The sequence below is a fragment of the Silurus meridionalis genome, chromosome 17, assembly GCF_014805685.1.
Source record: "Silurus meridionalis isolate SWU-2019-XX chromosome 17, ASM1480568v1, whole genome shotgun sequence".
NCBI classification, from domain to species: Eukaryota; Metazoa; Chordata; class Actinopteri; order Siluriformes; family Siluridae; genus Silurus; species Silurus meridionalis.
In genome coordinates, this window is record NC_060900.1 from 14,312,839 (window position 1) to 14,329,790 (window position 16,952).

At 38.1% G+C, this 16,952-nt stretch overlaps 1 protein-coding gene across 3 annotated transcripts in view; it reads right to left on the reverse strand.

The window, feature by feature from the left end:
* Window positions 1–665: 665 nt before the first annotated feature.
* dmxl1 (Dmx-like 1) overlaps window positions 666–16,952 on the reverse strand; it is a 39,295-nt gene continuing 23,008 nt past the window's right edge. For all 3 annotated transcript variants that reach the window (XM_046870612.1, XM_046870610.1, XM_046870611.1), the window contains exons 25-45: window positions 15,815–16,896; window positions 13,652–13,834; window positions 13,332–13,408; window positions 12,969–13,090; window positions 11,786–12,028; window positions 11,298–11,485; window positions 11,057–11,205; window positions 10,882–10,967; window positions 9,359–9,560; window positions 8,976–9,093; window positions 8,575–8,637; window positions 7,468–7,554; window positions 7,244–7,362; window positions 6,603–6,744; window positions 5,220–5,280; window positions 4,843–4,970; window positions 4,631–4,708; window positions 4,440–4,531; window positions 4,279–4,331; window positions 2,484–2,701; window positions 666–1,278 (exon numbers count right to left, since the gene is read on the reverse strand). In XM_046870612.1, coding sequence (XP_046726568.1) covers window positions 1,057–1,278; window positions 2,484–2,701; window positions 4,279–4,331; window positions 4,440–4,531; window positions 4,631–4,708; window positions 4,843–4,970; window positions 5,220–5,280; window positions 6,603–6,744; window positions 7,244–7,362; window positions 7,468–7,554; window positions 8,575–8,637; window positions 8,976–9,093; window positions 9,359–9,560; window positions 10,882–10,967; window positions 11,057–11,205; window positions 11,298–11,485; window positions 11,786–12,028; window positions 12,969–13,090; window positions 13,332–13,408; window positions 13,652–13,834; window positions 15,815–16,896 — 3,713 coding nt within the window. In that variant the 3' untranslated portion in view covers window positions 666–1,056. The remainder of the gene's footprint in view (window positions 1,279–2,483; window positions 2,702–4,278; window positions 4,332–4,439; window positions 4,532–4,630; window positions 4,709–4,842; window positions 4,971–5,219; window positions 5,281–6,602; window positions 6,745–7,243; window positions 7,363–7,467; window positions 7,555–8,574; window positions 8,638–8,975; window positions 9,094–9,358; window positions 9,561–10,881; window positions 10,968–11,056; window positions 11,206–11,297; window positions 11,486–11,785; window positions 12,029–12,968; window positions 13,091–13,331; window positions 13,409–13,651; window positions 13,835–15,814; window positions 16,897–16,952) is intronic.

Consider the following 16,952-nt stretch of genomic DNA (forward strand, 5'->3'; position numbering starts at 1 on the left):
TGGCAGCATGACAGAGGGACAGGACACTCGCTTCTAGTATAATGAACCGTAGTGCTGTTAGAGATGTGGGACAGCGCAGAACTCGGAGATTCAACTCTTCAAGGGCTTGATCATTATCTAAAGTCTAATGATAATATAATCTATAGAGTTTATGCTAGTATTGAATATACTAGAAATAATCAGCTGTCAGCCAGATCTCAGTCTACCAGAAGATATTTGTTGGAGGCGATAGAACAGCATTTTATCGGTAACTGACTAATGGCAAGGATTTTCCACTTACGTACACATAAAAATGCCGATTTCTCAGACTCTTCCTCTGAGGGGAAAGTGCATATGAAAGGTCTCATCCTTCATTACTATAGGATTCAAGTTTGTCTTTGGAGAAAAAGAAATAAAAAAAAACTTAAGATTGCCTGCGCTGATATACATATTTCCTGGGCAGGTCTTACCATCGATGATTATTCTACAATAATCTAAATACTGTTCACGCTTATTATTATTAATATTCCAGAATACCTTGCTCATACCATTAGGGATACAAGCAAAAACTAGTACATAGTTAAATGTAAGAATGGTCACAAATTTGCAAGTTACAGAATGTAAAGAAGTTTACAACCCTGACTCGAACCAGTAGGTGTCAGAGGTCCACGGTTGTAATTCGGGTATAAATATAAGGACACTTTTCACTGTTTATTTTTTTTTAATCTAGACCACGATCACAACAACTGCTTAGCAACGGATTATGTAAGGCTTACTTAAGTGCTGTGTATATATTACAATAGGATTGAACTCTCCATGTAATGCAGATAAAAATGGAGTAAAATAGATCATTTAATGGACTTAAATACGTTTCTACACTTGATCCGCTTGTAAGTGATATGAAAAAGCGTCCGTTATCTATAATTCAGTTGGCCTTAATCAATCTGTATGTCCGAAGCTGCGACTGCTGGGTGTTTCAGCAGAGCCGTGTTCACTCGATTCAAAATGCCTTTTCCCCCGTGGTCCGTATTGCTCATCTTACCCTGTGCAAAAGTTGATCCGAAAGTTTTAATTGTGCTAAATAATGAATTTGACATTCTTCAAATTGTTGGTGTAAGTGCTGATGTGGTCAGGCAGGACGCGCATTTTCATGGTGCCGTCGGCACCACAAGAAAACATGTGATTGCCTGTTGCCGTCTCGAGCTGCATCACTCCTGTGCCCAGGTTGCGGAAGATGGACTGCCGGGCGTGCTCGTTCGGGAACATGTGCAATAGGCCCTGCGTTAACATGTTCCACACCTACAAAAAACATACAAGCATCATTGTCAATACGTTAAAATAATTTTTCAAAAAAAGTTTAAATCAATTATTTAACAATTTTAACAAAATGAAAAGTAAATCAACAAAAAAAAATCCAAATCAAACTAATATTTAGTGTGGTCACCCTTTTGGCTTTCAAGTCTATTTTTTTATTAATTTTTTTTTATTATAATTGTGTAGGATCAGAGTCAGATGTAATCAATTTCATATGTAGGCTGAAATACAGTCAATAACTAACAGAAAAAGCTGTGCGGGAGATTAAAACCAGATGAGGAACAACCAGAGACTAAGATGAGGTTCTGGAAGACAGTTTCATGGAACAGGTCCTACACCATGGCAAGACACTTCCTTTTAATATCAGATGATGTCCAGCAGTTCCATCAGGAAAGAACTGGAGGAAACCGGTGGAAGCCAGGTACACCCATCTACTGTCTGGAGTACCCGGGCCAGAAATGGTCTTCATGGTAGAATTGTGTTCAAAAAGCTAAGCGACTCAAAAAATCTACAAAAACAGGATCTTGGGTGCAGAAAAGTGGCAGAAGATGATCTGGACTGATGTGTCCAAATGCAGGCAACAGTGAAGCATGGTGGAGGTTGTAAGTTTGGTGCTGCATTTCTGCAAATGGCGTTGGAGATTAAAACAGCTTTAATGGTTCCTCAATGCTGAGAAATACAAATAGATAGTTCCCGATCATGCAGTACCATCAGGAAAGTGCCAGATTTTTCTGCAGCAGGACAACAACCCTAAACATACACCAAAGTCATACCATCTTCAGCATGCAGAAGTCATCGTCCGGCACCCGCAGTGCTAAAAATACAAACAGAAGGATCCGAGGCAGCCTACATCCACAGATCATCTGTGCTTAGTTTTCCCAAGATGCTTGAAACAATCCACCTGCCAAGTTCCTTTAAAAACTGTGTTGCAAGTGTACCTAGAAGAACTGATGCTGTTTCTACGGTTTAAAATGGTTTGTCCCACCAAATATTGATTTGATTTGGATTTTCCATTTCGTTAACTGATATAAATTCTCTCAATACAAAATAAAAATGTTAACATTTCAAATACAATTTGAACCTCAATCTTCATGTTCATTATTCTGCAAGTTGAAAAAGGTCACCGATTAATTTCTGAGATTCTGGATTATTACACTGTAACATAAGACACACATCTAAATCGAAAATACCTTGATGTTGCCTTCGGCCGAGCCACTGATGAAGCAACATTCGGTGGCATCCACAGCCAACGCTTTGACAGCCGAGTCATGGGCCTGAAAGCTCTGGCGCTGGATCTTAAGTGCGAGGTCCAGCACACTGATCCAGCCTTTCCTCCCTCCGCTGAGCAGCAGCTGCTGTTTGGGAGCAAGAGCCAGCACAGTGGCACCAGACTCATGGCAGCTAAAGCCTGCAATCAGATTGACATGCTTGGTGAGATTTCAGGGCCCCTGTTTATTAGAGATTTGTGTGTGTGGTATACACTGTACGGCCAAACGTTTGTGGACACATGACCATTACAAAAATTTGTGCATTTCTGAGCGAGATTTAGTCTCCATTTTCATTTGTAATAACTGCGTTTTTTTGTATTTTAGGTAAGCTTTACTGATTACTGTAAGAAAAGCTGGGGCTGAGCCAGCACTTTAGTTCTTCACAAAGCTTTTCAGTGGGGTTGAGGTCGGAGGACTAGACTTTATAGGACTTGCCTTGTACCAGATCATGCTGGAACAAATTTGGTCTCAGTTTTAATTAAAACACTAAAAAAAACACTCTGCTCTTCTCCTTTAGGGCAACAATTTGATTGAGACCCACATATAAGTGTGATGGTCAATTGCTGACATTTTTGCCCATATAGTTTACAGTGGTGCACCTGTATAGACCCCAAAGGGGATAAAAATGCATTACTGCCAGGTGCAGTGTGTGACACATAATATGATCAGCGCTGCGGTTGTCAGTATCGCCATGGCAACACTTCATTTCACAGCAGGCAAAGACGCAGTTTAGCTGGTGAATAAAACATGTTTGTTTGAGTCTTAAAACTATCGGCAGGGAAATCTAGTTAAATCCTGTCCTGCGTTTTTCTGGGTCATCTAGATGCAAATCTAGAGCATGCTTGAACAAATCCTCTTTTCTCACTGTAAATGGTCTGAGGTGCTCCCAGAAAAAGCCTACGAATTTGACAATATTTGAAAAGCAGAGGTGAGAGACACTTTAAAAAAGGATATAAAAGGTAATGGAGGTTTTAACGTTATAACACCGCTGCTTGCTAATACATATTTACTGATAACACCAATCATTTCCCTATCAGTGCACTTCAGTACTTAGAGCTAGCTAGTAACAATGTTGAGCATGTATATAAAATATCTCTCTGTACCGACACTTTTCTTTACATGTGCCACATCCGAAATAATAAACAGCACTACAACAGCTTTTCAAACGTTTGAGTTCTAAATAAAATGCAGAATTTCTGTAGTATTATGTCAGTAAACAGAAAAGAGATGCATTCTTTTGCTTTGCATTTAAAAAATGTTTTAAATACAATTTCATATGTAAAAATGATACATATTATATGCACATTATATACATATGTAAATGATAAAAAATATGTTTTAAATAAAATTTAGATAGATAATCAATTAGAATCCTACAAGGTTGGTAGATTGTTACTATGGGCAGACTTTCTAAATTTAACTAAAGATAAATATAAGGAAAAAAGCTAAATAAAGGCTTATTAAAAGTTTTATGGGATTAGAGCGAACATTTGTCTGAAGATGTGATCGGTTAAAATAATCATAATCCTACAGCATAATTGTCCGTTTTATAATTAATGAATAAACCTGTGTGAGCTGTGTGCTTATTGTTTCTGTAAAATCTGTTTAGGGGATATTTGAGGATTAATTGGTTATTTGTTGTTCATTTTTAACATCACTGCAGTCTCCAACACAATTGTGGAGAAACCTGAAAGCAGCCATAGCAGTGTAAACTCACCATGAACCAGACTGTTGGATGGTGTGACCAATGTATCCCAGAGACATACGTTTCTGTATAGTGAAAGGAAGAAAGAGAGGTAAAGAAAATGTTTTTCCTGAGTAACCCGACTGAAAAAAGTCAGCTATGATCCAGTGGATTAATTCCCCTGCACAATGTACCTGTTGTCAGTGGAAAGGCCAGCGGTGGCGATGAGGGATGATGAGCCCACGAACACAAAGTCATGCGCTGTTTTGTTATGGCACTGCAATGTCTAAAGAGGAACACAAAGAACACCATCTGTTGCCACCCCCAAAGAAAATACATTTTTCTTCTTTAAACAAACAAAACAAAACAGAATGATGGAATGTACCAGGTAGGGTTTAGGGGTGTTCCCTGAAGTATTTGTCTGCCAGAGACTAAGAGCTCCATCTGCATCAACAATACCAAACTGGGGAGGGAAGAAGAATCTGTTACATCTAAATATTCAAGTACTTTAGAAGAATAAAAATGGCAGGTAATACCAGGTAAACTATTTTTGATACTACATTTTATCTGTACAGTACACGAAAGGTTTTCACTCACCTTATTCCCCTGGTAGTTGAATCTGATCCTCGTCACCCTGGAGTTGCCAGGGCTCCTAAAGCAGATGATCTGCTGCGAATGACCCCATTCAAACATCCTCACACTGCCATCCTGAGCTCCTGTTAGGTCTGTATTTAAAGATAGAGAACCCATTATACCATACTTACCACATATACAATACTTTATACATAGATTATTATTAGTATATGTTAAATATACCAGTGCTGTGATTAGAAAAATACTAGGATGAACTGTATAATGGATGGGTTTGTCTTTCACACTGGATAAAGATTAGCCTGTTCATTAAGAGGGGAAACTCTTCGCTGGGCTTCACTCAGTAATATATTATTAGCCATAAAACTTCTGGTGGCACTTACAGTATGGGAGTGTAGGGTGGGACGTCATCCTCCTGACGTTGTTAATGTTTCGTTTAATCAGCTACACGGAGGATAAAACATTTAGTAAGTTATAGAAAGAAACAACATCTTTAACATCTGAATAATCCTAAAGAAACATACACAATACCTGACCATCACATACTTACTGTATGTGCTCTTTTGAGTTTATATGCGTTTGTTGAACAGTAATCACAAATGTAATTTATGTAATTCGCTACTGTATTTAAGTAGCTTTTTCGTGTATCTGTACTTTACTGAAGTATTTCCATTTGGCGAGAACTTTAACTTCACTACATTACAACGTCAAATATCAGACTTTTTACTCAACTATATTTTTTTTTTTGCGAAATCAGTCGTTTGTTTGCATTCATGAGTGGATTAAAACTTAACCGGTCAAGCGTGCAGAAAGCCACCAATCAGGGTAAAGCGCTCTCTGTTTTCAAACTTGTTCTAATCGCCGCGTGGTGGTTTCTACTCAACACCAACATACAGTTGAGTGTGAGTTTAATAGCAACCACAACATTTAGAAATGATTAAATAAACGATAGAAGTAACTCCTGACTTTTTATTTAGATTAATTTTTTTAAAGTAGTTGAAAAGAAGATTTTGGGCTTATGATAATTTGAACAGATATCGCTGTTTGTCTCATTAATATCATTCTATTAATAGATTGTGATAAGAGTAACTTTAGAGTCTTTTCACATAAACAAAAAGTTGATTAAGAGTCTTGTAAGAAAAATGTTAATAGGAACATTATAGCCATAATAAATCATAGTACTTTTGATACCCAAGTACATTTAAAGGCAAATACTTTTGTACTTTTATTTTTAGTAACAATTAACAGAGTGTATATTTACTTTAACTCAACTACATGGTTTGGGTACTTCATCCACCACTGGTTATAATCCCCACTCCCCTGGGAATGCTTTCTAAATAAGTTTGCACATGACTATGGGGATGTAACAAATCAGCCATTAGAAAAACCAAAGGTTAGAAAGTCTGTGGTGTTCCAATTCATCTCAAATTGTGCTCAGTGGAGTTGTTTTCAGGAGGCAGTGTAGACTGCTCGAATTTCTCTACTCTAAACGAGGCAAAATATAGCTTCATGGATCTTGCTTTATGCACAGAGGCACAGTCAGTCTGGAACATGTTTGAACTCCTAAGCTTCAGTAAAGAAAACTACCATATATGGGTGTGATAGTCACGTGTCCACAATCTATTCACCATTTATTGTATATTTAATAAAAAACTTATATATTAAATATATCCAAAACCATATAATTAAACAGTATATTACCATACACTGGCAGTAAGAATTAAGCTGGCATAAGAAAGCCAGTAACATGGTCATGGGCTGCTCACCATTGCTGCTCCTCTGCCAGTCTGGTGGCTGCCCAACCAGGGCATATTAATAGGAGTGCCAGGACTGCTGCGAGTGTAAGGCGTTGTGCCATGCAAAGCGGTGAAGTCATCCCGGGTCTGGACCACCAGAAAGTCATCACCTCTAAAACACAGCAAGAAGCACAATACAGGATCAAATAAGAACTGAAAAACATAATGTGTCTGCTCTCTTCCTGTTAACTGAAACAGCAATTTAAATGGATCATTACTGTCGCTCACGGTCAAATCAATCAGAAAACAAAGCATTCACACTGACAATCAGGTAATAATGAGATTCAAATATAATTTCCTTCAATGTCTGATCAGTGAATGAAGTGGAAATAAGCTACAATGATGCCACAATAAATTCATATAAAGGGCTTTTGTGTAGGTTGTGAAAAGAAAATAGGACTCATATAGCTTTGAAACATATGGTACATGCCTTGGTAGAAGTAGAATAGAACAGAAAATAAAAGGCTGGCCAAGGGAAATACAGATCCAAACCAGCATTATAATTCCCGCTTCATTGAAAATTGTCAAAGTAAATTTCCCATTATTTTGTCACTGTGACAATTTTCCTTGTTTTGAAATTTGAACAGATTAAAAGAAGTTGCCAAAATTACTTTGCTTCCGTCTCTGCTTCATCATCGATCCATGTCAATATCTGAGTGGCCAGAATGGAGGACACGTCCAGCTCCTGGATGTCATGGGTTGACGCAATTACTAAGCAGTTACGATTAGCCTGTGAAAGCGGAATACATTTCATTACACACACGAACCCAGTTCACAAGCAAAAACTAGAACTTTACTCAGAAAATGGCAGCAAATCTCTCACGCAGCTCTGCACCTTGTTAATGGCGAAGGCAGTGATGATGTCAGATTCCTTGTGGATGATGCGAGCTTTGCCTCCAGGGTAACCCAGATCTGCCTCAATCTGTGCGAAATAGAGCCATTAATTTCAAGTTTCACTGTTCCACTAACATTTTACTGTCTACAGCAATTCTCACATTCTCATATTGTATTACATATAACAGAGAATAGCTGATGTTAAGTGGTCAGTTACAATGGAAATTACATTCCAAAAGCATAACTGTATGTTTTAATAACAAATCTAGGTGAGCTGTGAGCTTATCTTGTCTCCAAAATTTAGTGGTGTGAAATTGCTGTAGAATTAGAGAAATATCTTGATAAATAGAATATTCTATAGAATTTTCTTTTGCATCTAATTAGAATCAAATTAAAGCTTGTGGATTTGATGAGTAATAAAAAAAAAGTTTTTTTGTGCAGATATGTTGTGTTGTCATTATTTGATTAACATTAGCAGGCCATTTCTCATATCAAAGATTTTAAAAGTGATATATAAAATCCATCGTGATAGTTTTTCCGGGTTGCGTTATACAGTACGAGAGCGGCCTCTAAACTAATGGTTTATATAATTATATAGTTTATATATTATATACTGTATATAAAAGTGATATTATATCATATATTGCTTATACAAAAAAAAATTTAAACTAGTGTGTTTTCGTGCAGATGTTATTTTTTTGTCATTATTTATTATCAGCTGTGTCAGGGCCAGTTCTAAAATAAAAAGATACTAAGATATTTTTTAACAATAAATAAATCCCCCAACCATAGTCTTTCAAAGTGTAATTCCTTCTCTCAGTCATTGTTTCCAGGATAAGCCTGTGCGATGTGGATTTGGCAGAAAATAAATAAAAAATAATATATAAAACTTTTTACAATTCTTTTTCTCATGATTTATATATACATTTAATAATGTAGTTAACTTAATATTTAGAGCAAGAGAGATAAAGTACACCTTATGGCAGTAAAAGGTAAAGAAAGAGGTAAAATCACATAATGCTTCTTTAAATATAGCAAGTATGCATACATAATATCCACGTGCACCACAAATCTTTAACAAACATTTTAACTATATAACAAGCAGTACCTGATTGGAACCAAGTTGCTCCATCCCTGAATACCTCATGCTGTCAGTGCAGTCCTCAACCGACTTAAATTGTTCAAAATGGCAACATCAGACGAGAAATCAAATGAAAACATGCAAGTCAATAGCTCACATCAAAAGTGAACATACGTATAGACTGTTAAATACCAAAAATAAATTGCACAGAAGCAACAACAAATGGCATGAACATCAATTACATCACAAATAATCAGGCAAAGCAACTGCACAACACAACCGGGAGTTAGAGCACACACAGAGAAGCACAGACCTCTCTCTTAAATTTATAAGCGTTCTGAAACCCATTCAAAATTCATCAGTGCTGTATTATATACTAGGTCAGTTCTTACGATTGCACAAACCAGATAAGCATGCAAACTGTGTACCTCTTTCTGATCCCGCTTTTTGGTAAAGATGTTACGAATAAAAGTCTCCTGCACTTCTTCCTGTTTTACCAGATACTGCCAGAGTCTCTTAACAGAAAGTGCAGAATGATGGTGGGACCTAGATGATTAACAAGCACAGTCAATACAATAACACAGAATCTTAACTCTCATTATTACAGGTCTTATTATTGTAAAAAAAATAATAATTATAATAATAAATCAAGCAATTTCCCCCTCATTAAGCATTTTTTTTCAGCATTTAAATTACCTGTTTAAAAATCAGAACATGATTAGAGATCATAATCATTATAATCATATTCGACAGAATGAAGAAATTGGCTGTGTGTGTGTTTGGCAATCCAAATTGTCTCATCCCCACTGACCTGAACGGTGTGTTAGAGGGTTCGAATAAGGCCTTGTGTCTGAGGAGAGCTGGTCCAGATGCCATGGACCCATCAATTGGGTGTGTGGAGATATATTCAGAGGGTGGTCCACCGAAAATCTCCAGCCTTTTGAGTAACACCTGTTCCCAGCGCTGTAGCGTTTTCATTACCGAGTGGCACAGTGGAGAGCATACAGGCAGATCTAAAAATATACACAATGGGAATTAAAAAAAGACATTGAATTACATTGCCAACAATCCCCCTGTTAACATCGCCAAACACAAAATCCTAAATATGACTTGAGTTTTAACTATAAAGTGGTCATGCAATACGTCTACTACATTTCAACTGCTAGCTGAGGAATTCGCACAGTATTTTTTCCTCATTTCTTGAATCATCCTCAATATTTGCAAAACAGTAAGTACATTTCTCAAAGCAATTTGCACCACATAATGGATTACTTGCAAAAGCCTGTACTTTTTTTTTTAAAGACAGCACAAATGTACACATTCCTGTGTATGGGATATTGTTTGCAGGAGGTTTCACACTTTTACTGTACTGTAATAATGTTTGTTTGTTTCCTGGTTGTTTTCAGAAACTGTAATTCTGTGTTTCGCTCTGCCAAGTGTAGGTTCCCGAGATTCACTTTTGACGCGTTTTAGAGAACCGGTACACCTGTACACTCGCCTTCATTAGTGACAGTCAAGATTTATCTGAACAATTAAATTCAAGACACATATATTTAAGCTTGACAGATTCTGATAACTGGTTTAACCATTCTGGATTTATGCAATGAACTGAAGCTGAGATGTTTTGGGGGTTGAGACTATTCAGGTGAGAACCAGTATAATATATTTTCATTAACATAAACAAATGATAATGTAGGAGACAGCAAGCATACACAATCAGTTAAATGAATGTACTGAAGCATTCGCGATTTGTTCAAAGCAACGAGAAATTGCTTTTATGATGTGCACAAGTGACTACATGATGGAGGTTTTGAAAATGTCATTTCGTATCTGAGAAACGTTTCAAAGCAACTGAGAAAAACTAAGTACAGAATACAATTTCCAAGCATACACTATAGAGCTAAAGTTTTGCCAACACCTGACCATTCACATTTGCATTTTATTTATCCCATTCCAGATTTAGTCTCCTCTTTGCTATTATGGTGACCATCCATCTGTGAAGTCCAGTTCATCCCAAAGGTGCTCATTAGGGGTAAGTAATACTTACTGGACACCAGTAGTGATTATGACAGATTTAATGAAATATGAGAGCTTACAGAATATACACATGATTGTACTGCAAAGTCCTTGTTTAAATATAAAAGTAATATATTTGTTTCCTTTATTAAAATGGCATCTTGTAGATCTTGTGTTCAGATCTTCTATGACAAGTTCTTTTAAACATAATCTATATTTGATTCCACTCAGCCAGTGTTTATTCCTTTTTGACAGGTGATGGTTTAAAAAAACATAAGAGTGAAAAGAGTGTCTTTACTAAATAAGGGAGGTTTTTACCCAAGAGATCAAAGCCAGCCATGGGATAGAATGATTTCAAGCTTCCCAGCACAAGCTTCACCATGGCCACGCGCATCAAACACCAGCTAAGGAAAGAATAATTTAGCATTCAATTACACTGAAACAAAATCACAGCATGATCAGAAAATGCACTGCATACAAAACCCCTGCATACCTATAAGAATTATTGTTGGAATGTTCTTGAAGGGGACAAATAGTATCTCCAAAACCATCCTCTTCTTCCTCTTCTTCTTCTTCCTCATCACTCCCCTGGCTTTCCTCTGAATCATACTCAACTTGGCTTACAGATGGTGGCAGGAAAGGCTGCGGGAGACATATAAATGTGGAATATGTCAAGCCTAATATGAATGGAAAAAATAAAGATAAGATTGGACAGAACATAATTTGTCTTGTACCTTTGCAATAAAGTAGTCCCAGATGCTAAGCTCAGGAGGAACAAAGCGTTCTTTAAAAATGGATGCTTCCTGCTCTACTATAGGGCTGTGGCTGACTGGGTTGTCTGCTGCCTCCCTGGAACTGCTTCTAGAAGAATGTTGCCTGAAATGCTTCTGCTTCCATTCCTGGTCCTCCATCACAGCAGGGGCTGACACACACACACACACACACACAAATAGCAAATTGTCATGAGAAACAGTACTATGCCTACTAGAGAAGTATGTATGTGTGTATATATATATATATATATATATATATATATATATATATATATATATATATATATATTGTAAACAAACACAGTAGGCCAATGCTGGGATTGTAAAATGCCCTAATAGCTACTGAATAATACATTTTACTTCTACTGAGAAAGCTATTATGTAGGCCAGCATCTTCTGCTGTCTACAAAAAAAAAGGGGGGAAAAAATATTTTTAACAAAGCACTAACCCAATGCTGGGCTGGATTTTCCTGTTACAGTAAGCCGAGCCCCCCCACCAAACACAGCCACCCACAGCTTGCTGTTAAGTGGATGCGCCACAATGTGAAAGAGCTCATTGCTGGAGTGTGTGGCCAGGCCATGCACAAACAAGCTGAGGAAGACAGCTGTGAGGATCTCACACAGGAGCACACCCACACTCGGCTGGTTCTCTTCTGCTGTTGCACCCAAGAGACGCACCAACGAACTGACACCTGAAGACAAAAAAATATATATAAGACTAAAAATACTGCCACATAGCTATTTGTGAGGCTCAGACAGAACATTCCCATTGTGAATACCGAGGCCAGCTGCTTGTATATAAAAGGTAAGAAAGGCACAGAGCTAATCTTAGTCATAAGCAATTATCAGCTCGGTGCACTGCTAAAAGTAGATTAAAAGTACTTAAATTACAACTGGTGTGGTAAAAGAGGATATAAAACACATTTAAAACTCATTTATTATATACAGTGGATCTATAATTTCGACCAGGCATATCTTTATGGTTATCGATCAGGCATAACATTATGACCACCTGCCTAATATTGTGTTGGTCCCCCTTTTGCTGCTAAAAAAGTCCTGACCCGTCGAGCATTAACAGCATTAACTTCTTCAGCAATATGAGCCTTTGCTCCACACGTGTATCAGTGATCCTTGACCGACCATGACCCAGTCACAGGTTCACCACTGTTCCTTCCTTGGAGAACTTTTAATAGATACTGACCACTGCAGACCGAGAACAGCCAACAAGAGCTGCAGTTTTGGAGAAGCTCCGACCCAGTCGTCTAGACATCACAATTTGTCCCTTGTCAAACTCACTCAATCCTTATGCTTGGACATTTTTTCTGCTTCGAACACATCAACTTGACAATATGTTCACTTGCTGCCTAATATATCCCACCCACTAACAGATGCCAATAATGACAATGTTATGTCTGATCAGTGTATATATATACACACAAATTAAGATTTTATAAACTCAAAATGACAGACTAAAAACATAATAATAATAATAATAATAATAATAATAATAATGATTAAAATAATAATAGCAAAAAAAATAATGAATTAAATAATTAAGTAATTAATTAATCATTAAATTAATTTATTATTATTATTATTATTATTATTATTAATAAAAAAATTGCAGTCTACCTGGCCACTGGGCTGGAGAGGTGTTAGGAATGACAGCTTCATCCATACTGAGAGTTCGTACAGGGTGATGATGAGAAAGCAAAATGCTCTCATAGACTGTGCCTGTGAACTGGTTGATATGACTGTCGGGAAGAAACGATATGAAGCTTAAACATTAGCAACAATCTGCAGCTCCCTTATGTTATATTCTCTTTTATTACATACTGAAAGTGTTAAACAAAAAGGTTTAGAAGTCGATGACTGACTGGCATGTTTATTTACAGTTTATTTACAGCATTAACATGCTTGACAAAGTGCGTATAACCTTTTCCTGATTTTTTTTTAAGGAACACAATGGGTGCTCTATAACAGAGTTCAACACACCTGTAATTGTGTCCGTCACAGAGGCACTGGTAGATACAGGCAGACAGAGAAGCTGCCAGAGTGTGCATTACATAGATCTGTGTATAAAGCAGACATAGGATTAGAAACGAGATTCAGAACAGGCAGTGTAACAAGAAAATATACAAGAAGCACATTTCTTTATCTACATACAACTGTGCTTAATATGGGGCTTTTCTGTGTACTTAATAGAAATGAATCAAAACTTTGAGTTGTGTGTGAATTTAGTGCCACTGTGTCAAATATACTATATCTCTGAAAACATAGACATCATTAATGTATACTCTGGAAATTTACCACACCTCATTATTAATGACATCTGGGTGAGGAGGAGAGTCCATTGCATTAATGATGTGCAGTATGTCATGTGCCAGGTTGGTCAGGTGAACTATAGGATTGGCCACCACGGTTTTGGAGCTTGCGGTGCAGGCGAGCAGGAGAGGAACTGATGCTTGCGGCTGAACAGGGACCTGAAAACTGTCATCCTAATACAAACAGAAGCAGACTAATTTAACAAAATGCCAAACGATGTGCTAAAATGCATATTTCATGGCGCGTATTGAATAAACAACAAAGTCTGACTCAAACTATTTTCTGTCACAATGAGGTGACTGAAACCAAATGAAATTTAGACAAACAGAGCTACCGATTCCTGCGACAGGCTTTTGCTGTGTTTACTCAGGCAGCCCTCTGTTTGAAGATCTGCAGAAAGGAGGACAGGCTCCTCAGAGCCCTGTGTTTCAGCTCCATCTTTCAGTCAATGCTTGAAATGTCACTGCAGCATTTAATCTAGTGCTGCAATTATTTTCAGCTGATGTTTCCAAAACAAATCAAGACCAATCAAGCACATTTTAGTCTATTGTTCTGTAACTTTTACATAACAATGAACCTAGCTGAGCAATTGCTTGGTCCTTTATTTAACTAATTAATACACCACAATTTTTTAATTACTTAGTTTATTTGTTTGTACTTGCTTAGATTCGTGGACAAAGTACACAAAGCATGTTGTTGAGTTCAAGTAGAGATACAGTAGGTGAAATATTAAAAGATCTCCCTTTAAAATTTCACTTGAGTAAAAGTATAGAAGTATTTGCCTTCAAATGTACTTAAGTATCCAAAGTACTATGATTAATTATGGCTATAAATGTTCCTATTACCGTTTTTGTCCCAAGACTCTCTTAATCAACTCAGTTTATTTGAAAAGACTCTAATGTTACTCTCAGCACACCAATCTATTAATAGAATAATTTTAATCAGTCAAACACTGATTGATATCTATATAAATTATTATGAGCCCGCAACCTTTTTATCAACTACTTGAAAGAAAAATCACACAAATAAGACCCTGAGTGTTGTGGCAAGTTAGAAAGTTCGTTTTTTTCCATCACTTATTTACTCTCTGCTTGCTGTTGAACTGACGCTGAACTGTATGTTAGTTCGAAGTAGAAACTAGCAAGTATTCAAAACAAATTTAAAACAGAGCGTGCGCTTCGTGCTTGACCAGTTAAGTTTTTATCCACTCATTAATAAAAAGGAACAACTGATTTTGCAAAATGTAGTGAAGTTAAAGGAAAAGTCTTCCCAAATGGAAATACAGTGGAACCCGGTTATGTCGATGTCCTAGGGGGTTGCCAAAAAGCATAGAGATAACCGATGATCGAGATAAACGAAAATCAAAATGGCGGCAGTATATTAACGTGCTTGAAAATTCTTTATGTACATGATGTGCGTTAATAAATGAGAATGTGCATGCACGTGTTTTTGAAGGGTTTCTTTTACACAACAGCGTTGCCGCGATTTGTTTGATGAAGGCATGCTATAAAAATACATACAGTACATGTTTATCTGTCAGGAATCCACCTGCCACGCCCCCTTCAGCGTGTCAGGTGCTTTCTCGGCCGCTTTCTCTGAAGCTCCCGCGGCTTCAATCGCGCACATATGGTGCTCGTTTATCATCATCACCAGCTCCTATTTAAACTTCCACACTCTCACTGTCCGTTATTGTTGGTATATGTTGGTTCACGGCGGTCGTTGTTATCGCTCATGCGTATCCCGGTCCGTGTCTTCCAACCGGCACTCTCTCAACGGCTGCTCTTTTCTTCCCAAAGCGCATCGCAAATTCCCCGATCCTGCCATTGTTCATTCTATGCTTTTGCTGCTCATCCCACGATAGCATTTAACAACAAAAGGCATATGTGCACTAACTAACAGCAGAGATTCACCAGTATACAATACAACACCTGTAGCATCTGTAAGGCTTGATTTTTCCGCCACTTTCGCGAGTTCTTCTGCGGCTGCACAGCGCCGATCAAGATAACTGACATTAAGTGGCAAATTTTTCCCCCTTGTGCTCGAGATATTAGGGTTCGACATAACCGATTAAAAAATTTTTAAAAACTTACTAATTTGTATAACAATGAAAAGTTTGACAAGTTTGTCAGAATTTGTATCATGAGGCAAGTTACCTGTTGAGATTCCTGCAAAAGCAGAATTAACTCCATCCTGACTGAAGCCAACCCGCCTCCATGAGAACCATGTAGGATACAGTAGCTTAGGAAGATGCGGAGTAGTGGCTGGTTTCTCTGAAGCCACAGTCTGCGTCTGTGTAGCACCTCTCTGACCTGCTCTGCAGTCCCTTGGTATTCTTGGTCATCTCCGGAGGCACCGCTAACTTGACCAGGTTCAACCGAGATGGTCCCGGCCACCTGCTGAAGGTAGGGGTTGTAGCCGCAACACTTCTGAAGGGCCTTCACCTCCCGCTCCAGCCAGTGATACAGCTGGTGGCGCAGCTTGCCACCATCCAGCTCATAACCTGTCGAGAGAGTCCGAAGCTCAGCAGTCAGCATCTTCAGGCAGGAAATGAACTTCAGACGAGCAGCTAAGATGTCATCGAAAAGAACAAGGGAGTTGTCTACAGTGACATCCGTAGACACCGAGGTAGAGGCAGAAGCATCACAAAGGAAAGCAGAGCTATCTGGTTGGATCTTCTTCATCGCTAAGCCAGCTTCCTCCTCCTCAGATTCTTCTTTGTCACTTTCCCACTTCAGCTCCAAAGACTCATCTTGCAAAGTCATGGAAGGTTGACTCCAGTCAAAGCTCAAAACCGAGTCCGAGTGGCTGTGGTCTTCTTGTGGAGAAGATAAGGTGTCTGAGACAGACCCAAAGCCGTTAAACATGGGTTGGGACCAGTCTAGTGTAGAGGCCTGGTCTTTTCCACTTCCACTGTCTGAATTGTCAGGACCACTAAATGTTGGTGAGGGCTTCTCTTGGTTGTGTAGCATCTTGGATTTCTTAATAACTTTGGGCATTTTGGAGAGGACATCAAGTGCTAGCATTGGGCAGCCAGCTTGTAAGTGAGCATTAGCAGTAGTGAAGAACAGTCTCCTTTCGGTGAGACTAATGGAGTCTGCCATGGTGGCTTGTCCAGTCAGTCCTGCTTTAGCTTTATCTGAGGATGAAAAACGACACCTAAGGAGCAGTGGATGGTTTCTGAGGTATTTGTAGAAGTTGAAAACCTCTGGGTTACAAGGAGATGTTTCTAGACTTCCTGAAAAACAGATTTCCAAAAAAATTGCATTAATCACTAACCAATCTGTTAAATAT